Genomic DNA, 23,121 nt, shown 5'->3' on the forward strand with positions numbered 1-23,121 from the left:
CTTCGGAGCATCACCCCCTGCCCCCCCCCCTCTCCAAGGCCCTAATCGGAATGTTACGGTAAGCTCTATTCATTTATCTTATCCGTATCTTCCTTATCGATCCCCCTGAGCGTCTCCGTCCATCAGGCTCAGTCATCGCCGTCAGTCAAGCGAGTCTCGGCGGCGCGGTGCGGATCACGGCGTCTGTCTGTGTCTGTCTCCTTCACGCGCTCATTCGCACCGCAGGTCCCCAGCGTCTGCCTTCGTCGCTGCTTTCACCCCGGTGTATGTGGTGAGGAGGCTCGGCGTATCCAGTTTGAGGCAAACTATCCAGCGTCGTGCGGTGTTTTCGTGGTGTTGTCTTTTACTTATCTGTTTATCGCGTGTCGTTACACATCACAGTGAGTGTCCTCGTGACCCCCTTGCGGCCCAGTGTTTTGTGTTCCTTGCCTGGTGACGTAACGTATTGCTTCATAGGGAGAGCAGGGAAAGGTAAGGTATGGTGTCCTCAGTTTCGATATACTCTGCTTGCGGAAGAAAATCAATGGTTGATCAGTGAAACTTGTAATTCACCTCTTGGTCTGCTGCGGGTCTTTCTCGAGACAGCCAGCCGTTCCCCTACGGAAGGAGCTCAGAGCTCAGTGACCGATCTTTGGGTAGGACTGAGACCACTCACACACAACACACCGCGACAACGAGGTCACAACTCCTCGCCTGACGTCGCGTACCTACTCACTGCTAGGTGAACAGGGGCTACACGTGAAAGAAGATAAACCCGGCCGGGGAATCGAACCCCGGTCCTTCTCGTTGTGAGGCAGACGCTCTCTTCGTGGAAGACAAGCAATGCAGCTTTGAAAGTGGCGAGTGTCTTACTCGTCACGGCGAGCGAAATATATGTGGCAGGTAGCAATAAATGTCTACTTGCCATTGGAAAGTTAAATTTTTATCCTTATTAATCTCCCCCTAGATTCACTCAATATTTACTGATGAAATTTGTCACCAGCAGATGATCTGGTAACTCTCTTAAACCGCCGATTCCCCGTCGGGATGACGGCAATAAATAATCTTTGTCGAGTGGAGTGTTTGGCGTGTCCGGGAAACTGTGAAGCGTCCTCGCCTGTGTCTGGTGGTTGTGTGGGACGTGTGGTGATGGTAATGTGTTGGGCATGTGGTTATAATGTTGTGGGGCGTGTTATGATGGTGGTGGCGATAGTCGGGGTTGCTAAGTGTTACAGATTCAATAGAACTCGAAGAAGAAAAGATAAGGCATGGCCGAGCTACTTTTCCGTTTTGAGACGCTTGTGTCCATCACGGGGCAAAGGTCAACAAGAGGGAGATGGCTGTCCTATAAATTAAGCTGTCACCTACATACTCCTGTTGGCACACTCTGCCCTAACCTGCCCCATCATGCATCTTACCTTCACCTGTTCCCCTGAAGCTCCCTTAGTCATTGTCCCAACGCCCTGCACATCATTAGAGAGCTCTCACATATTATAACCTCAAGCACTCACATATTACTATAACCTCATGACCGAGACGCAGCCTTTCATGCCTTGCTAAGCCCCGTGAGTGTTCCTTCAGGCAGGAAATGATGCTGGGACGTGCCTGGCAGGGGAAGTGATCACCGACACGAGCCATTGACGCAACACCTTACGAGATGGATAGATGCAGACCAGCGTTGCCAAATTGTCGTACACTGAACATTCCATTTATCATTTTTAGGCTCCAAGACTGTCGTAACCACACAAATAACGATAGGAAATTAAAGTTAGCGTTAATACTGTTAAATATTGATGGGTTTCGTTCTTTTTTGCTAGAGTTATCGGTCAGAAGCTACGAAAATGCAATGCGCTGAGTACGATACTTTGGCAACGCTGATACAGACAGATAGATAGATAGATAGATAGATAGACAGATCGGTAGAGTAATTGAGTCGGATCAGGACGCTAGTATTCTCCAAGGTGAACTCAACAAATTATATGACTGGGCGGATAAATGGCAGATGGAGTTCAATGTAGGGAAGTGCAGTATTCTGAGTGTAGGTAGGAACAACCCCTCACATAACTATTGCTTAAATGACACTCTCATAAGTAGGTCTGGGTGCGAGAGGGATTTAGGGGTCTTAGTGAGCTCTAATCTCCGTCCAAGGGCACAATGCATTCAAGCTAGAAATCGAGCTAATAGGGTACTGGGATTTATTTCAAGGAGCGTAAGCAACAGAAGCCCCGAAGTCTTCCTCAAACTATATTTAGCATTAGTTAGACCTCATCTTGACTATGCGGTTCAGTTCTGGTCACCTTACTATAGAATGGATATCAAAATGTTAGAATCGGTGCAGAGGAGAATGACTAAGATGATTCAGGGGTTGAGAAACTTGCCATACGAGGGAAGACTCAAACAGTTAAACTTGCATTCTCTAGAAAGGCGAAGGGTGCGTGGAGACATGATCGAGGTTTATAAATGGATGAAGGGCTTTAATAAGGGAGACATTCATAAGGTTTTGTTGGTAAGAGAACCGGGTAGGACACGAAGTAACGGGTTTAAACTGGATAAATTCAGATTCAACAGGGACATAGGCAAAAATTGGTTTACTAACAGGGTAGTGGATGAGTGGAATAGGCTTAGCAGTCATGTGGTGAGTGCCAATACAATTGTCACATTCAAAAATAGACTAGATAAATTCATGGACAGCGATATTAGGTGGGGTTAGATACACGGGAGCTTAGGGTCAAAGGAGCTGCCTCGTACAGGCCTACCGGCCTCTTGTAGACTCCTGCGTTCTTATGTTCTTATGTTCTTATAGTTATAGATAGACAGACAGAGATGACAAAAGAGAACCGGATGCACACACGGGCAGGCGGCCTCTTTTGATATTTCTTTTTTCCGCCGATGGAGCGACGGATGATTTGTGACAAGGCGGACAAAAGAATGCGCGAAGGCGGAACTTGGAGGACGCACGCAGTTTTCTTATCTCGCTGCTTCCGTGAGTGTGGTGTGGCCGGGGGGGGACGTGAGCCGACACACACACACACACACACACACACACACACACACACATATACACACACTGTGATAAGTTATCGGTTTCTCAATAACGTCCGTAATCATGCGCTAAAATAACAACGCCTTTTTTTTGTTTTGACTATGGCGCCGGTTGGCTTTTTTCGATGGGGCCTGATGGTCGGCCCCAGCCCGTTGTGGTGCAGGCGAGTGTTTATAGTGGCGCCATTTTGCTTGCCTCATACTCAGTTACACAAAGGCATTTCCGTGTTAACACTCAGAATACCCTTACAGAATCTCCATCCTCCCCTTGTCTTGTCCCTTCCCTCCCTCCTCCACCCCCTCCACATCTTCTCTCTCCCACTCCCTCCTCTTCTCCTATCCAGTTTAAAGGTATTTCCTCTCTTATCTCTTTGGCGTCATTTTATCTCGTGAACGAATGAGTAATTTAGTTATTTTTTTTCGTTGTATTTTTTCCCTTCCAATCACACAAGATGTATTCCTCTGCCTCTTCAATCAGAGCGCGGGAGGTTGTTTACACTGCTGCTAAACATTTCGTACGCTGCCGGCAGAAAATATTATCCTTGTTTCATATTTCTAATTCAAATCATGATACACATCTTTAGCATCGTATAATATTACATCCACTATATGGAATTTTAAAAGTACAACATATAGCATATGACGATTAAGTGGGAAAAAAATAAAAAATTCTTGTTTCTTGCATTTCCCCGTTTCTTAACTACTACAACTAAGTCAAGTGTCTCTATACCGTAGCTAGGAGAAAAATGTGATTTCTAAATAATAGCGAAAAACTAGTAAGAAAAATCATTTGGACGTACGCCGCATGCATATATTTTGGCAGTTCCACGAGGGCCACCAGATGGCAGGTTGAGCTCAGTGAAGGACCCAATTGCTTCTCTTGTTTTCAATGAGACTGCTCACACCGCATAGCTTCGCTTCCGATGTTAACAGTCTCATTGAAAACAACAAAAGGGATTGAAAGCCACATGGCGGCATAAGAGCCAGTTGACACCGTGACTATGCTACGTTGCGCATGCTGTGTCGCCTGGACACGCCCGCGATGCTTGCTATGCGAGTGTTCACATTGGAAACTATCAGCGAAGCTACGTTTGAGATGTTCCACTCAACAGTTGTCCTTCCTGTTCACATCCATGCAGCCTTCCGTAGCCACACACACATTTCCGTACTTCCTCTATTAATTAATTAACTGTTCATTGCTTCCTGGCATCCTGTGCTCGAAATCAGAAATTGCTTCTTAAAAACGGCACCTCACATGCTTGGATTAGCGCGTGGCAAACTGCTGCCAACTTTTCACTTCTCAGTTGCCAAGCAGTGAGCAGTGTAGAGGCTCCCGCAAAGTGCGCAGTGCTCATGCTTGAGGTGATATAGGGGCGTAACTAACGGGGGGGAACGGGGGGGACGTGCCCCCCCTGCAAAGTTTGAGTTAGGGGGACACAGTATACTCTGTCCCCAAAAAAAATAATAAAAATTATGGTTAAATATCAGGGTCTTACGAAGAGAGAGCAAGGAAAATTGAATTGTTACCCCTTATTATATATATATATATATATATATATAAATATAAATATATATATATATATATATATATATATATATATATATATATATATATATATATATATATATATATATATACTTATGCTATATGCAGATGCTTATTGTTAAACCACCCATAATATTTAGTTTACCACCCATAATAGGCCTCACAGTGCTCCTAAAAAAGAGCTCAAATTTTTTTTTTTTCTGGGGGGCTCACCCCAGAACCCCAACTGAACAGGCTGGCTTCGCTCGCCACCCACCCCATTGTCCCCCCAACATTTTGTAACCAGTTACTCCCCTGAGGTGATATATGTCCTTGAAATATCGCGGCGGAGCAATGTACCGGCATCGCTCGTGTAGCTTCGCATCCGGGCCGAACAGTTTCACTGAAAACAACGGAAGCGAATGAAAAATACATGGCGGCAGAGAGCGCGTAGCGTAGCATCGCTCCCGGTGTGATACTCACACCGGGAGCGATGCTACGCTATGCTACGCTACTTTACACCCTTAATTTTCTTTTCCTAGCCTCGCACACTTAATCCTCTTTTCCCGGACTTACACTCTTAATTTTCTTTTTCCAAGACTAACATTTTTTTTTCATACACTTACATACTTCTTCTTTTGCCTAGATTTACACACTTAATTTTCTTATCCTAAACTCGCACACTCAACTTCTTTCCCCAGATTTACACTTTGTTTTCTTTTCCTAGACTAACACTTTTTTCCTTTTCCTCGACTAACAAAATATTCTTTTCCCTGACCCACATACTTTTTTTCTTTTTCCAAGACTAACACACTTAATTTCCTTTCCCCAGAATCACATACTTAATCTTTTCCTAAATTCATATACTTAACCTTTTTTCCTAGACATACTTTTATTTTTTTCCCAGATTTACACACCATGATTTTTCTTTTCCCAGATACACAATTTTCTTTCCCCACATCCTTTTTTTTTCTTTTCCTTGAATAACATACAATTTTCTTTTTTCCAGACTCAAGACCCAGCCAGCTCAACGCTCATCCCTTCAGCAACTACCTCCTCCTCCTCCTCCTCCTCCTTCGTCTCCTAATCCTCGTCCTTCTCGCGTCCTCTCTACCTCGTCAACGTTCTTCGCTAACCTCGTCCTCTCTCCTCCTCTCTTCTTTCCTTCCTCCTTTCTTCTTCTTCTTAGTCCTCTTTCCACGCTAATCTCTCTTCTCCCTTCCTCTTAATTGCATAACTGTCATCTTCCTCGTCATCGTCTTTTAAGTTCTCCTCCTCCTCCTCCTCCTCCTCCTCCTCGGCACCATGAAGAGGAGTTACATCTTCACCTCCGTCTTCGTCCTCCTCTTCATCTCCGTCATCATCGTCATCGTCATCTGCTTCGAGGCAAAGTACGAGTTCCTTTCTTGTTTTTATTCAGGGGAAGGAAAAAAAAAGGAAATGGAGGATGAAGGTGAAAGCGGGAAAACATGTCAACGGGGGGGAGGATGCAAAGGGTGAAACGGAAAGAAGGAAGAGAGAGAGGAAAAGAAGAACGGAAAAGTTGAAAGATGGAAGGAAGGAGTTGGAAAAGCTTAGAAATAAAGGTTGAGAGAAGTAAAGGATGGAAAGGAAGGGAAGAAGGGAGACAGATGGGTAAACTGAGGGAGGCAAGAATGGGGTTGGTGGATGGGATAATATAGATGGAACGAAAGGAAGGAATGAAGGAAGAGGGAAGGCAGGGAGAAAAGGGACAATGGAGGAAAAGAGGGAAAGCAAGAAGGAAGGTAGAAAGGAAGGAAGGGAGAAAAGGGGAAGGAAGGAAAAGAGGGAAGGCAGGGATAAAAATAGGAAGGAAGGAAGGGAGCAAGGAAGGAAGGAAGAAGGAAGGGATATGAAAGGGAAGGAAGGGAGGAAAGGGGAAAGGAAGGGAAGGAAGGGAGGAAAGGGGAAGGAAGGAAGGAAGGGAGGGAAGGAAGGAAGGGATATGAAAGGGAAGGAAGGGATGAAAGTAGGAAGGGAGGGTAGAAAGGAAGGAAAGGGGAAGGAAGGAAGGGATATGAAAAGGAAGGAAGGAAGGAAGGAAGGAAAAGAGGATAGAGGAAAAGAAGGAAAGGAGGGAGAAATAGGAAAAGAAAATCAGGAAGAAAAATGGATGGAAGGAAAGAAAGAAGAGAGAGGGAGAAAAGGAAGGGGAACGATTAAAGGAGAGAGAACGGAAAGAAGAAAGGAAGGAGGGTAGGAGTGTGTGTGTGTGTGTGTGTGTGTGTGCGCGTCATCAAACGAGATAGAGACAGTAGATAAAGACAAAAAACACACAAATGATAAACAAAAACAAACAAAACTTCTGCAATTACTGTCACCATACGATAAAATTAAACACACACACACACACACACACACACACACACACACACACACACTGAATAATTGAAGGAAAGATACATACTAAACACACACAAAAAACGTGAAGGAGAAGTTCCGTTGTTGTGACTTGATGAAGATGATGGTGGCCGAGTAGATTGTGACTGTAGGGGTGGAGGTAGGATTGTGGTTGTGGCGTTGTGAGTGTGGAGGTTGTGGTGGCTGCGGTGTTGGTGAGAGTGAGTGATAATGATAGATTGCGGTTATGGTGGTGATAACAGTGATGATATAGTGAAGAGTTGTGATGGCAGTGATGATGATGATGATGATGATGATGATGATGCAATATAGGTATGAACGATGAAATAGTAGTAGTAGTAGTAGTAGTAGTAGAGGTAGTAGAGATAGTAGTAGTATTAGAGGTAGTAGTAGTTGTAGTAGTAGTAGTAGTAGTAGTAGTAGTAGAGGCAACACCATACTATTTTAATTAATGATACCAAATGCAACTTCAGATCCAGAAAAGAAATAGGACTAACAACTCATATTTGCATCAATAACAACTCTGGAATCAGCATTAACACCATCAATAAAAGTGTTAAGTAAAGTGAAGCTTGTGTCCGCAGCAGAAATAACGTTGGTCGGGTTCTCGGTAGTGTTTTCACGATCATGGGGCAGGAGCCTTGTCAAACTATCCCTAAGCTTATCGTCACCCTTATAAAATAATCGCCTAAGTCATTTTTCAGCGATTTCCAGGTTTTTGGTTTTTGTTTACATCGATTTTTCAACACGTGACGCGCATTTTTGTATAGTTGCCTTCGTCATTCAGGGTTTGAGTGTTCTAGAATTGGCCTTTTCATTTCTGCCTAAATCTTAAGCCAAATGAGATGATGACATTTCTTTTTCTGATTTCCTGTAAAGTAGAAAATAATGACTTAGGCGGTTTGTTTACGAAGGTAACGTTATGATACTTCACATGGAAATACCAGAACGACCTCAACGAAAGCCTGTAGTGTTATGTTAGTCATGTTATGTTAACCCGTCCGCTGCGATTGGCACGTATTTTGCCGTCACTGGTAGCCTGGTAAAATACAGTCCCAGGTCTTTCTCTGCCTCTGTGGTGGATAGTGGAGTGTTCCCCATGTGGTATTGGTATGCTGGATTTCCCCTCCCAAGGCAGAACTTTACAGTTTTCTTCATTGTATTGTAGCAGCCACTTTTTGTTCCATTCCTGCAGCTTGGTGAGGTCTTCTGGTAGGGAATCCGCAGTCAGGGGGTTAATTATTGGTCTCTGTGTCCCAGGAATGGCAGGAAGGAAGAGAGCGAGGCGAGTGCGCCCTTCTGGAAGACCGGGGTGGTGTATCAAGTGTACCCCCGCTCCTTCCGCGACCATGACGGAGACGGCACTGGGGACCTCAGGGGTGAGTGCTTACGTGCGTTTATGTGTGTGTGTGTGTGTGTGTGTGTGTGTGTGTGTGTGTGTGTGTGTGTGTGTGCTCTTCTTATTCATGTCCTAATAGTCTTCTTGCAATCTCACTCTTCTCTTTTTTGCTCAAACCTTCATTTTACCCCCTCATCTCCCTCCTGCCTTTGCCCTAACATCCATTTGCTCCTTATTCTTGCCCTAATGTCTTCTTGCTACTCCTCCCCCTCCCCTTCCTCCCCCATACGTTCCCTTACCTCGTCATCTCCTTGCCCCTTCCCTACTACCTTCCTGCTACTCCTCCCCCTCCCCCTTCCTCCCCCATACGTTCCCTTACCTCCTCATCTCCTTGCCCCTTCCCTACTACTTTCCTGCTACTCCTCCCCCTCCCCCTTCCTCCCCCATACGTTCCCTTACCTCCTCATCTCCTTGCCCCTTCCCTACTACTTTCCTGCTACTCCTCCCCCTCCCCCTTCCTCCCCCATACGTTCCCTTACCTCCTCATCTCCTTGCTCTATCCCTACTACCTTCCTGCTACTCCTTCCCATCCTCCATCCTCCCCCATACTTTCCCTTACCTCCTTATCTCCTTGCCCCTTCCCTACTACCTTCCTGCTGCCCTCCCCTTCCTGCCCCATACTTCACTTACCTCCACATCTCCTTGCACCTTCCCTACTACCTTCCTTCTGCCCCTCCCCCTCCCCCTTCCTGCCCCATACGTTCCCTTACCTCCCCATCTCCTTGCCCCTTCCCTACTACCTTCCTGCTACTCCTCCCCTTCCCCTTCCTCCCCTATACGTTCCCTTACCTCCTCATCTCCTTGCTCTATCCCTACTACCTTCCTGCTTCACCTCCCCCTCCCCCTTCCTCGTCATCTCCTTGTCCCATCTCTAATACTTGCTTGCTACACCTCCCTTCCATTTCTGCCCAATAACTTCTTTTACCTCCTCATTTTCCTCTTGTCCTAATATCCACTTGCTCCTTATTCTTGCCCTAACATTCACTTCCTTCACCTCCTCGCTTCCCCGCTCCGTTGCAGGCATAGCGGAGAAGGCGGACTACCTGGCGGATCTCGGCGTGGGCATAGTCTGGCTGAGTCCCGTCTACGAGTCGCCGATGGTGGACTTCGGCTACGACATCTCCAACTACACGGCCGTCGACCCCACTTTCGGCACCATGGAGGACTTCGACAGGTTGCTGGATGAGCTGCACCGCCGGGGTAAGTGACGGTCGGTGTGCCTGACGCGGGGCGATATTCTCAAGCGCCTCGGCCCGTCACGTCAGCCGCTTCAAAATAACAGGCCGAAAAGGAGATTCATCGCGTTCCCATGAGTTTTTTTTTACATTCACGGTACAGATGCTTTGCCAATGTATCACCAGGGTTAGGTAAATATTGGAAACGCCCACAACTCCTACGAAAGCCTTGTCAAATGTGTGTGCTTGTGAGTTGAAATGTTGAAGAAAATGATCCCTTAATTGGGGGCTATTCTAAAAAACATTTCGGCGCCCAAACACACACACACACACACACACACACACACACACACACACACACACACACACACACATTTGACAAGACTTTCATAGGAGTTGTGGGCGTTTCCATTAATAGTTTGACGGCCCTGGTGGTAGTGTGACAAGGCCTCTGTACCGCGAACGTAAAGGAACTCATGGAAACGCGATTAATATCCTCCTCGACCTTCAGAAAGAGTTGATGTGAAAGGCTGAGGCGTCCGAGAATAGTATAAATATTATCTATTCCAGCTTATATTATGGGGTTACCAGTAGTCATTAAGTCGTGCTGAGTTTAGTTTCTCCATCTGGCAACTCGATACAACCTTTCACAACCTTTTATCGTTATTTATTGGGTAGGCGGTGGCTGAATGGTTAGCGTGCGGGCCCCAAATTCACCGCGCCATGGACGACGTCGGTTTGAATCCCCACGCTACCACCTGGGATTTTTCAGTCACCGCCGAGTGGCCTAAGACTACCCACATGCTGTCCTGAGGGCCACCCATCAACCCGGACTCTAGAAGAAACCGTCCAAGTGAATCAAGAATGAGTCACGGGGGGTAGCATGAGTCAAGCATAAATGGCGCCACTATAAAAATTGCCTGCGCCATGACGGGCTTGAGCCGACCACCAGGCACCTGAAGAAAGCCTAGCAGCGTACAGGCGAAGGCATAAAAAAAAATCTCCTCTAAATTTCCTTACTATATGCCTCCCACTCCTCCACCGTCCTCGCTGCACATTACTTTCTTTTACCTCATCCTTATGCTGTCTTGCTTCCTCATGCTAGGGTCAACCAGCATCTTCGTTCATTCATACCTTTTCTTGGTAAACTCTGGAACAGATTTCTTTCGTCTGTATATCCTCCTTAACCCGTCCGCTGCGATTGGCACTGATTTGGCCTTCACTGGTAGCCTGGTAACATATAGTCCCAGGTCTTTCTCTGCCTCTGTGGTGGATAGTGGAGTGTTTCCCATGTGGTACTGGTGTGCTGGATATCCCCTCCATTCCTGTAGTTTAGTGATGTCTTCTGGTAGGAAATCCACAGTCGAGGGGTCAAAACTGGAACGGTTTCAAGATTGATTGATTGATTGATTTAAATTAGGCGCCGCAACACCCAGGGTCATATGGCGCCGAACGGTTTCAAGATGGTAGTATCAAGATGCCTCTGCAGCCAACACTTATTATTCTCCTGGCCATCTGTCATGTTATACCCGAGGCAGCTTTTTGTGGTCTTTCTATTTTGTTCCCTTGGTCTGCCTCCTTTGCCGTAAGAAAACTTCACCGAAACAAGTCATATCAAACGAAGATCTGTTACTCAACGGCAAACCAAACCATACAGCCATTTGGCCAGTCAATTAGTCAGTCAATCAATGAGTCAGCCAGTCAGTCAAGTTATTCAGCCACTTCGTCTGTCAGTCCTCTTTGGATTCTTTTTGTGAGCAGCGAGTAGCGGGCTTTTTTTTTTATTTATTATTGTTTACTTTTTTGTGTGCCCTTGAGCTGTCTCCTTTGTTGTAAAAAAAAAAAGTGTTCATCAGGCAGGCCAGAGTTACCAAATTATCGTACTCAGCCACTCAGCACGTCGTATCTTCCGGTTTCTGAGTCACAGCTATCGCAAACAAACGCCAATAAGTAATGCTTTTAACGATAGCTTTAACTGAAATTTCGTTATCTGTGTGGGTAGAAAAGTTTTGGGCCCTGGAACTGATATATGCGATGTTTTGAGTACGATACTTTGGCAACACTGAGGCAGGCAGGCATTGAATCAACCACAAGCATAACAACAACCAGTCACGAAGCAGCTCCCGAAGGACGTATCGACCATTAATTAAAGTGTTGGCTATACTGTCCATCACTATCGATTCCTGAGACACAACACGAATCCTAACAAGCGAGGCGGTGGGTGGCGGGCTGAAAGGCGGAGGTTTTAAAAGTATGACACCTCGTTCGAGCCCCTTCCGCGCCTGATCACTGTTTGCACGTCAGCGAGTGGATTGGCGAGACCTGGATGGGGAGGCGGAGGGAGTGGGTGTGAAGGGCGCGGTCTGCTCAATAGTCTATCCCTTGTTCTGGGCTCCCAATTCCCCATTATCAAAACCCGTTCATTACTCGCCCATTACTACCCCAATGCCAAGCTGCAGCCTTTGCCCTCCCTCGCCTCACTAAATGTATATATCTTGTCTTCCTTTCTTTACTATCTTCCACTTTCTCAAGCAGTGAATGGGCACCAGGAATTAATCGAGGGTTGTGTCCCGTCTCCTAGGATCTGTTCCCTTCTATAATTCCTTCCCCTTCTGTCTCTCTCCGGCATATGACCACAGATGTTACGCCGACTAAACGACTTTCCAAACTTCCCACTTTCTCATTATTAAAAACCCTTCGTCACTTAGGTTACCGCCTACCAACCAACCACAGCCAAGTTAATTTCGTATTTCTTTCCCTGTTTCTTGACTTCCCACTCACCTGACCCCTTCCCTATTACTAAATATTAACACAACATTCATTCCCTTAATATAACTTAGCCCATTACCACTCTTAAATTTAACGCTAAGCTTGTTACTTCAACTGTATCACCTCGTTGCTTGTATCCCCTCACCATAATAAGGGCAGGCGGTGGCTAAGTGGTCAGCGTGCGGGTGCGGTGTCTTGCAGGACCCAGACTCAAGTCCCGCCCGCTGCCACAAGTTCACAATTTTCATTCACCGCCGAGTGGCTACCCACATGCTGTCCTGAAGATCACCTATCAACCAGTACTCGATAAATTCTTAAAGAGGATTAAAGATGAGCTCGGGGGGACAGCATGAGCCAAGCAAGATGGCGCCGCTATAAACACTTGCATGCGCGGCGCAATAGGCCTACCTAACGCAAAAAAATATATAGCAACAGGTGAACTGAAGCACTGGAGGTAAAACGAGTAAAAAAAAAAAAAAAGATAAAAAAAACTAATCTATACGCGGTAGCTTCGGTCTGGTCCTTAACACGTCCAAACAGCCGTAACAAACAACGTACATAAAGTACAAGGAACATTCGTCACCATGTAGTTAGTAAAACATGGAATCCGACTCCGACTTTACGTAATTCCCGAGCGCCAAACATTACGTCATTTTAACATTATAACCTAACCACTGTACAGAGTTGTGAACAAATATTAGTGTCTTCCATTTAGCGTAACCTGTTTCTGGGTCGTGATCTGTATAGTCCCTTTAAAGATAGAGTCCCGACAACCTAAGATTTAGACGCCATTATTGGTCCTGTTGTCACCACGAGAGCGTGTGATAGCGTTTGAAAAGCACGGGGAAAACAGGCACAATAATGGCGTCCAAATCTTAGGTAGTCGGGACTCTATAAGAGACTCTACAGATCACGACCCCAAAACAGGTTACGCTAAATGGAAGAAGCTATATGTGTGCCTACCTGGGCGCTGAGATGTTTAAGAACGCGTCCTTTACACTATAATTCCCGCATCCCACCCCCGCAGGACTCAAATTGGTGATGGACTTCGTGCCAAACCACTCGAGCAACCAACACGAGTGGTTCATCAAGTCCGAGGCGCGGGAAGGGAAATACGCTGACTACTACGTGTGGGTCGACCCGCTCCGAGACCCCGATGGCACCGCGCACCCGCCGAACAACTGGGTGGGTCTAGGGATTGCGAAGGGGAGGGGGAGTGGGGGAGGGTGTGTGGGGGAGCTTGGGGAGTATGGAGGGAGGAATGTCTGTCTATGTGTGTGTGTGTGTGTGTGTTGGGGAAGGGTTGGGGAAGTGTGTGGGGGGAATAGACAATGGGGAGTGTGTATCGGGGAGGGTTGGGAGAATGCGTGTGGGGTGGGGATGGAAAAATGAGTGTGGGGGAGAGGTTGGGGAATATCTGTGTGTGTTGGGGGAGATTGGGTGTATGTGAAGAAGTAGATGTAGGGGAGTGTGTTGTGGGGGGGAGGGGTTGGGGAATATCTGTGTGTGTGTTGGGGGGGTTCGGTGTGTGTGAAGAAGTAGATGTAGGGGAGTGTGTGGGGGGGGGAAGGGGTTGGGGAATGGATATATATGTGTGGTTGTGTGTGTGGGAGGTACTTAAATCTATGTAAATGTTAACCTCCCCACCCTTCTCTCTCTCTCTCTCTCTCTCTCTCTCTCTCTCTCTCTCTCTCTCTCTCTCTCTCTCTCTCTCTCTCTCTCTCTCTCTCTCTCTCTCCTACCCCTTCTAATCCCACGGTGCTCCCCTTTCCGCGGCAGGTGAGCGAGTTCCGGGGCTCGGCGTGGAAGTGGAGTGAGACGCGCCAGCAATACTACTACCACGAGTTCTTGGCGGAGCAACCTGACCTCAACTATCGCAACGAGGACGTCAGGAAGGACATGGAGGTGAGGGGGGGGAGGAGGAGGGAGGGAGGGAGGGAGAGAGGGAGACAAGGTAATTCAGACATTCATTAACTCAAAATAGAAAGAAAGGTTTGTAGTTGAGGAATTGCATAAGGAGGAGGAGGAGGAGGAGGAGGAGGAGGAGGAGGGAGGGAGGGAGAAGGAAGACATTCATAAACTCGAAATAGAAAGAAAGGTTCGTAGGTGAGGAATTGCAGGAGGAGGAGGAGGAGGAGGAGGAGGAGGAGGAGGAGGAGGTAGAGAAGTGAGGCATGGAGGTGAGGGGAAGGACCAGGAGGAAAAGAAAAAGAGAAGGAGGGGGAAGAAGAGGAGGAGGAGGAGGAGGAGGAGGAGGAGGTAGAGAAGTGAGTCATGGAGTTGAGGGAAGGACCAGGAGGAAAAGAAAAAGAGAAGGAGGGGGAAGAAGAGGAGGAGGAGGAGGAGGAGGAGGTAGAGAAGTGTGGCATGGAGGTGAGGAAGGACCAGGAGGAAAAGAAAAAGAGAAGGAGGGGGAAGAAGAGGAGGAGGAGGAGGAGGAGGAGGAGGAGGTAGAGAAGTGAGGCATGGAGGTGAGGGGAAGGACCAGGAGGAAAAGAAAAAGAGAAGGAGGGGGAAGAAGAGGAGGAGGAAGAGGAGGAGGAGGAGGAGGAGGACATCTTTCAGCCATCTTCAGGGACTCACTTCGGTAATGTCTTGTCCTTTGCCCTCATAATAATTTGACCCATTCTCTCTCTCTCTCTCTCTCTCTCTCTCTCCCCACCCACCCTTCTGCAGGCGGCGCTCAGGTTCTGGCTGGACAAGGGCGTGGATGGCTTCAGGGTCGACGCCCTCAAGTTCCTCTTCGAGACGGACGGTAAGTATAAGGCGGGGGGGGGCGGGGGGGGGGGAGGAGGGAGAAAGGATCGAACTGTACACTCCTACTGTCTTTCCTATTCCCCACCTGTACCTCACCACTAACCCACTTCCTCTTCGTACTATACCCTTGATTAAAAAAAAAAAAAAAAAGATCGAGGGCGGGGGGTGGGGGTGGATAGGGGGGGAGAAGGAAGGGGGCCGAAGTAGGTGGAAAAGCAGGTAAGGAAATACAAGCAGAGACGATTGTAGGAGAGGGAGGGAGGGAGGAAGGGAGGGAGAAGGCAAAAGCAATGGAAATAGGTCAAAGGAGTAGAGGAAAGTTAATTAGGGAGATCTCACCCTCTCAGCCTCTCCTTTCATCAACTTTCCTCCCAGACAGACCTTTTCCTCCTGTCTCTCCCCTCTCAACCTCTCCTTTCCTCACCTTTCCCTTCTGTCGCTCCCCTCTCAACCTCTCCTTTCCTCACCTTTCCCTTCTGTCGCTCCCCTCTCAACCTCTTCTTTCCTCACCTTTCCTCCCAAACAGACCTTTCCCTCCTGTCTCTCCCCTCTCAGCCTCTCCTTTCATCAACTTTCCTCCCAAACAGACCTTTTCCTCCTGTCTCTTCCCTCTCAACCTCTCCTTTCCTCACCTTTCCCTTCTGTCGCTCCCCTCTCAACCTCTCCTTTCCTCACCTTTCCTCCTGTCTCTCCCCTCTCAACCTCTTCTTTCTCCCAAACAGACCTATCCCTTCTGTCTCTCCCCTCTGTCTCTCCTTTTCTTAATTTTCCTCCCAAGCAAACCTCTCCCTCCCTCCCATTCTTAACTCCTCGCCTCGCCAGATGTCACCCTGGACGAGCCTGTGGACCCCAACTCCGGCACTAGCGACCCCGACGACCCGGCGTACCTCGAGCACATCTACACCACCAACCTGCCCGAGACCTTCCAAGTGCTGGCGGAGTGGCGTGCCCTCGTCGACCAGTACCCTGATAAGTGAGTCCTTCCCCTTCACCGCCCCAAACCATCCACAGACATCCTACATTACTCTAGTCCACCCCATAATGTCCTTCACAACCCTACATACAAGCCACCACGCTTTTCTCTCCCCCCAGCCACACACACACACACACTCTCCACGCCTTCCCTGCGGCCCTAACCTCCCCCCTACACGCATCTAGTCCCTCCCCCACGCCCCCAGCCACCCACAGACACTCTCCACGTTTCTAATCCTTTCCCTCACGCCCCCAACCACCCTCTCACCCCTTCTCCACGCCTCCAGTCCCTCCCCTCACCTCCCCAACCACCCACACATTCCAGTCACGCCCTTAGCCTTCCATATGACGAACCCACCTCCACGCTACGGCTTTCCAACGGCTCCACCACGCCTCGTCCATGCATGCAACGATTCCCACGCCCCATCCACACCTCCTAACATCAGCCAGTCTCGTCCATGCCTCCCTCTTCCCGTTTTGAACCTCGACATGAGTATCTTCTGTAGCTCTTTACACAACGCCTATGCAACGGCTCCACCACGCCCCACAACAGTTCCCACGCCCCTTCCACACCTCTACACGCCTCCACGCCACCTAATCTCCTCTCCATACCCCTATCTAGCACTCTCTTCACGCAACGCCTTCTCCTTATAATTCCCCGTCTCCAATCCTTCATAGAAATTCCCCAATACGTCTCCAAAACGAATCCAAATATACATAAATAAATCCTTCGCACCTTCAACCCCCCGCAAGACTCTCTCCTTGTTTAAAGTTCCCTGATAAAGGAATCTAACACTATTCAATTGACTTCTCCACGAGGCTGTTTGTCCCCCACTTATTCGAGTACATTATATTTTACCCTCATGCAACATTCGTAAATAATTCAGTCGTTTTATACATCAATCTTCACTCTCCTTCTTTCCTCTCTTCTCTCTCTCTCTTTGTCTATCTATCTATCTATCTATCTCATGCAACTTTCGTAAATAATTCAGTTGTTTCATATATTGATCTCCACTTTCCTTCTTTTCTCTTCTCTCTCTCTCTCTTTGTCTATCTATCTATCTATCTATCACCACCAAGGGTCCTGATGGCGGAGGTGTACGCTGATATAGAGGACGTTATGATGTACTACGGCAACGATACCTTCCCCCTCGCCGACTTCCCCTTCAACTTCTTCCTGCTGGACAACCTTCAGAACCGCTCCCTGCTGACCGGCGACGCCCTGAAGGACACCATTTCCCTCTGGCTGGAGAACATGCCGGAGGGGAAGTGGCCGAACTGGGTGGTGAGTGGACGAGGGTGTTGGGGTGGGTTCTTTTTTGGTGTGGGTCTTTCTTCGCTGTTTTTCTTCTTCGATATTCCTCTTCTTCAGTGTTCCTCTTCTTTAGCATTCCTCTTACTTTGAGACTTGTTTGGGTACTCTTCCTTAGTGCCTCCTCCTTGGGTGCTCTTCTCTAAGGCTCACGCTCTAAGTACTCTCATCCATTTAAGTAATTTGTATCCTAAAGCAAGAAGTAATGTGGAAGCTCATTAAAACAAATATGCCATTATTGTTTAACCTCAACCCTCGCTTCCTTCTTCCCGCCCTGCTCCTGTCCCTCTCGTCCTGCCTCCTGTCTTTCCCGTCAACCAAACATCGATGACCACGACTCTGATGCAAACCTTTTCTTCTTCCATCCCTTCGTCACCTGCCGTCACCTTCCCGTCTCCCGCCCGTCCCGCCGTGTCGTTCTGGCCTCCCTCCCTCCTTCCCGCCGCCCCGTCAGCTCGGCAACCACGACAACGAGCGGGTGGCGTCGCGGCTCGGGGAGGACCTGGTGGACGCCCTCAACATGATGCTCCTGCTGCTGCCCGGCACGCCCGTCACTTACTACGGCGAGGAGATCGGTGCGTGGGTGACTGGCGGACTGACTGGCTGACTGACGGACTGGTGGACTGACGGACTGACTGGTAGATTGACTGACTGACCGACGGACTGACTGGTGGACTGACTGACGGACTGACTGGTGGACTGACTGACGGACTGACTGGTGGACTGACTGGTGGACTGACGGACTGACTGGTGGACTGACTGGTTGACTGACGGACTGACTGGTGGACTGACTGACGGACTGACTGGTGGACTGACTGGTTGACTGACGGACTGACTGGTGGACTGACTGACGGACTGACTGGTGGACTGACTGACGGACTGACTGGTGGACTGACTGGTTGACTGACGGACTGACTGGTGGACTGACTGACGGACTGACTGGTGGACTGACTGACGGACTGACTGGTGGACTGACTGGTTGACTGACGGACTGACTGGTGGACTGACTGACGGACTGACTGGTGGACTGACTATTAGACTAAATGACTGACTGGTAGATTGATTGACTGACTGGTAAACTGAGTGACTGACTGATAGGCTGGTAGACTAAGTTACTGATTGACTGAATAACGGAGGGTTTGAGATGAGATGAGGTGTGATAAGGTGAGGTTAAGTTATCTGAGGTGAGGTAACGTGACGTGAGAGGTGTTCCCTATCTCTCTACTGGTATGTGGCGCCCACTCTTGAACAGGTTAGGTTAGGTTAGGTTAGGTAAGGTGAGGTGAGGTTTTGCTAAAGTTGTGTGAGGTAATATTGAATGGGAATCACAATGGGGGTATTTTACAGCACCCCCCATGGTTAGTTTCGGAGCTACAGCCAAAGACCTTTACTCATGGACAACATACCCGTAGATTGATCGGGAATATGCGACCAGGGTGAGAGAGTTCAAGTGAGGGGGGGAAGTGTAGTCAGGCAAGGTGACGCACGCATGGCTCCTCCACAGGGATGATCAACACATTCATCAGCTGGGAGGACACGAAGGACCCCGAAGGATGCCGCTGGGGGGAGGAGCACTACGAGGAGCACAGCAGAGACCCGGAACGGACGCCCATGCAGTGGAACGAGGGATATATGGCAGGTGTGTGCGTGTGTGTGTGTGTGTGTGTGTGTGTGTGTGTGTGTGTGTTTTCTTTCTTCCTTCAGTTCCATACCCTCCTCGCTCTCCCTAATACATCTTCTCTCTCTGGACCACTCTGTTCCTCCTCGATCCGCTTAAGTTCATCTTCCTACCTCCTGTCTCCATCTTTCCTTTACGTGACCACCTTCTTGCTTTCTTCCTCCAGTTCTTTTTTTTTTTTTACGTGTACGCCGGTAGGCTTTTCTTGAGGGGCCTAGATGGTAGTTGGCCCCAGCCCGTCATGGCGCAGGCAAGTGTTTATAGTGACGCCATCTTCTCTCTTCTCCTTACCTCGCTCCCTTTCCCTCGACCATTCTTTTCCGCCTCCTCCAGCTTGCCTTCCTTCCTACATCTTTCCTTTTTGCTCTGGCCACCTTCTTCCTCTCTTCCTCCACCTCCTTACCTCCCTCTCTTCCTCCTTCTCCAGCTTGCCTTCCTTCCTATAACTTCCTTTTTGCCCAGACCACCTTCCTCTCTTCCTCCAGTTCCTTACTTCCCTCCCCTCCCCTCGACCACTCTTCCTCCTTCTCCAGCTTGCCTTTCTTCGTCCTTTCCACCCTTACCACTACCACCAACGCCCCTTCTATTTCCCCCCCACAGGCTTCACCAACGGCAGCGACACATGGCTTCCCGTCAACCCCAACTATACGGAGATCAACGTAGCCGCGCAGGAAGCCGCAGAACATAGCAGTCTCAAGGTGTACAAGGAGCTGATTAAGTTGCGAGCGGAGGCCACATTCAGGGACGGCGACCTCAGCTTCCCCACCCACGACCAGTACACCTTTTCCTTCCTCAGGTAAGTCGTTGGTTCTGCTATTTAAGGTGTGAGGGTCAGATGTTAAACTTCCTTGTAACGAAATTCTGCCGGGAAAGTGTTCAGAACCAGCCTCAGGACACTTACTCTTTCTCTCTATCTCTCTATTTATCTATCTATCTATCTCTTAATGCCGTATTCTTAAACATTTCAGCGCAGTCTCACACACACTTGACAAGGGTTTCGTAGGAGGTGCAGCGGTGGCGGGCTCTAAATGGTGGGTAGAGTTATGACCCTGGTGGTAGTGGTTTGCCGGAGCTTCTGTGCCGTGAACGTGAAAAAACACACTTTCATGATAACTTGATTTTTCTCCTTTGTGGACTTTGGAAAGAGCTGACGTGAGAGGTTGAAAAGTCTGAGAATATTGACCTTAGGCATCATGCACCGCGCCCTTGGCTGTGTCTTGGCCCACCATCAGAGTCCATGAATGCTGCTTTACGTCAAGTTAATATGAACGTATTGGCGGAATCGACATTATATTAGAAGGATCACGACTCAGAATTATTTAGCACCAACCACGTATGGAGTATGCATCTCACGGGGGGGGGGGGGGAGAGAGAGAGAGAGAGAGAGAGAGAGAGAGAGAGGTCCACTCACACAGCTCTCCTTGACAGAGTGGAGTCAAGGGCTCTTCCTTGGCCCATCATCGAAGTTTATGAATACTGCTTTAGGTTTAGTTAATAGGAGCGTTTTGGCGGCAGAATGGCGGTGGATCAGGCATGGCATGTTAAAAGAGTCTCCCCTCAGCCATGAATTAAAGGCACCGTGTACTATGCATAAAAACAGAGACTTAAATCATCACTTCACAGACACTGAAGGACATAACCATTCCTCCTTTGACCTCCACGCACTTGTCCTCGCTCCTAGCCCCTCCACGGACACCTCCCACCAGTCCTGCGGGAGAAGAAAAGCCCCCACTAAGGGTCGCATTTTAAAACATTTCGTCGCCAAGTTTACATATTTGACAAGGCTTTCGTAGGAGTTATGGGCATTTCCAGGAGTAGTTTTATGACCCTGGTGGTAATATGACCCTTCTTGAGTAGCATGAGCCAAAAGAAACACTAATTACAACCCGATTGGTCCCCTCTTTGACCTTTAGAAATTGTTGATGTGAGAAGGGAAAGTGTCTTAGAATACCTGCCTTTTAAGCCCCTCGAAGGTTATAATGATGACTCCTTCACGCTCCACGTCCCTAGTCCTCCAAAATATAGGTCACGATCCCGTCTTGCTTTCGAATACCTACCCTGCCGACGAGTGTGGGACAAAACTCTAAGGAACAGATCCCCACCGTTCAAATACAAGGTAGTACAAAGCCCTCTTCCCGTGTGTAAACTCAACCACATGATTTTTTAAACATCTCATTAGTCCTCACCAACAATAACGTGGCTGAGTTGTCCTTTCTTGACCCCGTTTTTCGAGGCGTGGTTGGTTGGTTTTGTTGATTATTTTTTTTATATATAACTTTTTTTACCATCGAGTTCGTAATTATGCTGATTGAACTCTGTGAAATTCCAACACTTTTAACTCCGTTCCGAAAATGGAAGCAAAATACCAAACAAACCACATAATTGTAAAAAATTCTAATACTACGTTTAAAAATAACATGGCGCTAATCTCAAGTCTTCTCTGCAAGGCTTGTTAGTCAGTTGTTTAACCCGGTAGCAGCGACGGGCCAAATTTGTGGCTTTACCGTATAGCAGCGAGGGGCCAAATTTGTGGCTTTACCGTGTAGCAGCGAGGGGCCAAATTTGTGGCTTTACCGTGTAGCAGCGAGGGGCCAAATTTGTGGCTTTACCGTGTAGCAGCGAGGGGCCAAATTTGTGGCTTTACCGTGTAGCAGCGACGGGCCAAATTTGTGGCTTTACCGTATAGCAGCGAGGGGCCAAATTTGTGGCTTTACCGTATAGCAGCGAGGGGCCGAATTTGTGGCTTTACCGTGTAGCAGCGACGGGCCAAATTTGTGCCATGCTATAAACCCCCCAAAATAGATGATGCATAAACTGATCACAAATGCTTTGATATATATTATGAAATGTTTTGTGTGAGTGATGATTTTTTCTCATCCTCTCGCTTAGAGGGACCATTAAGAAACATGATCCCTGCTGCTACCGGGTTAAGCTCATGAGATCAACTACACCTTACATAGCTCTGGGGGCGTGGCAGAGGCCCTCACTAAATCCCCTACCCCCACCCCGCAGGTCCCTGGAAGACAACCCGTCCTACCTGCTGGTGGTGAACGTGGCGGAGGAGGACAGGGACATCAACCTCCACCACGGGGCCAACTTACTGCTGCCGGAGGAGGCCACGGTTGTCCTGCGCTCCAGCACCGACGAGACGGAGAAGACGAGCCCTGGGTGAGTGAGGACCCGCGCGGCCTGCTCCTGTGGGGGAATGGGGAGGAAGGGGGTGGAGAATAGTGGGTGAGGAAATGAGGAGATATGGGTAGGGAGTGAAAAAATGGGGGACATGCATGGAGAGGTATGGGATAAGGGTAACACTCGCCGCCTGGTCCTGTAGAAGACGGGGAGGCGGGGGCAGGGTGGTGGGGGAGGAAGTAGGCAGGCAGGGATAAAAATGAGGGACATGGGAAGGCAGGAGATACAGGGACACGACTCGGGTAAAGCATATATGAATGGGGCAGATGGAACTTGGTGTCCTTCAATGTGTTACCTGTTACCAGATTTTCGTACTTGGCATATTTTTTCGTCTGCTTGAGGCCCAAAACTGTCGAGCCTACACTGATAACGATATACATTTACAATTAGCGTTCAGATGGTTAATTAGCGATGTTTTTCTGCAATTGTTACGGGTCAGAAACAGGAAAATGCGATGTTCTGAGTACGATAATCCGGTAACGCTGGTCCTTCAATGCCTCAAAAGCTCAGTTTCTCCACCTATCAACTCGACACACTCTTCAAACATCTATCCCCTATTCTTTGATAACACAACTGTCCCTTTCTTCTACATTAGACATTCTCGACCTATTCTCAGCCTGAACTCAAAATCTCAACTGGAAACTTCATATCTCCTCTTTTGGTAAACCAGTTTCTTAGAGGTTAAGTGTTCTGTATCGTCCCAGACAGTTTTTTCCCTTTCTCAAATGCTATCCATATATATGAGCCTTGTCCGCCCCCGTATGGAGTGTGGATCTCATGTACGGGGAGGGGGGAGCTCCATACACACACACAGCTCCCTTGAACAAAGTGGAGTCAAAGGTTCTTCGTCTCATCAACTCCCTTCCTCTTACATACAAACAGTTTTCTACCTCTTAAATTCTGCCACAATGTCGCCTCTTTTCTAACTTCTGTCGATACTTT

The 23,121-nt window shown here is 48.2% G+C and overlaps 1 protein-coding gene across 2 annotated transcripts in view; it reads left to right on the top strand.

The window, feature by feature from the left end:
• Positions 1-105: 105 nt before the first annotated feature.
• The window catches only part of LOC126986702 (maltase A3-like), a 23,672-nt gene continuing 656 nt past the window's right edge, over positions 106-23,121 (top strand). Inside the window, exons 1-13 of one of the 2 annotated variants that reach the window (XM_050843057.1) lie at positions 106-271; positions 5,556-5,937; positions 8,189-8,307; positions 9,348-9,527; positions 13,299-13,456; positions 14,051-14,176; positions 14,948-15,026; positions 15,851-16,001; positions 17,081-17,285; positions 17,767-17,887; positions 18,817-18,951; positions 19,591-19,786; positions 22,003-22,158. In XM_050843057.1, the coding sequence (XP_050699014.1) occupies positions 5,852-5,937; positions 8,189-8,307; positions 9,348-9,527; positions 13,299-13,456; positions 14,051-14,176; positions 14,948-15,026; positions 15,851-16,001; positions 17,081-17,285; positions 17,767-17,887; positions 18,817-18,951; positions 19,591-19,786; positions 22,003-22,158 (1,712 nt within the window). In that variant the 5' untranslated portion in view covers positions 106-271; positions 5,556-5,851. The remainder of the gene's footprint in view (positions 272-5,555; positions 5,938-8,188; positions 8,308-9,347; positions 9,528-13,298; positions 13,457-14,050; positions 14,177-14,947; positions 15,027-15,850; positions 16,002-17,080; positions 17,286-17,766; positions 17,888-18,816; positions 18,952-19,590; positions 19,787-22,002; positions 22,159-23,121) is intronic. The other variant, XM_050843058.1, reaches the window with a different exon arrangement.

Source organism: Eriocheir sinensis, chromosome 62 (assembly GCF_024679095.1).
Source record: "Eriocheir sinensis breed Jianghai 21 chromosome 62, ASM2467909v1, whole genome shotgun sequence".
Lineage (NCBI taxonomy): Eukaryota > Metazoa > Arthropoda > Malacostraca > Decapoda > Varunidae > Eriocheir > Eriocheir sinensis.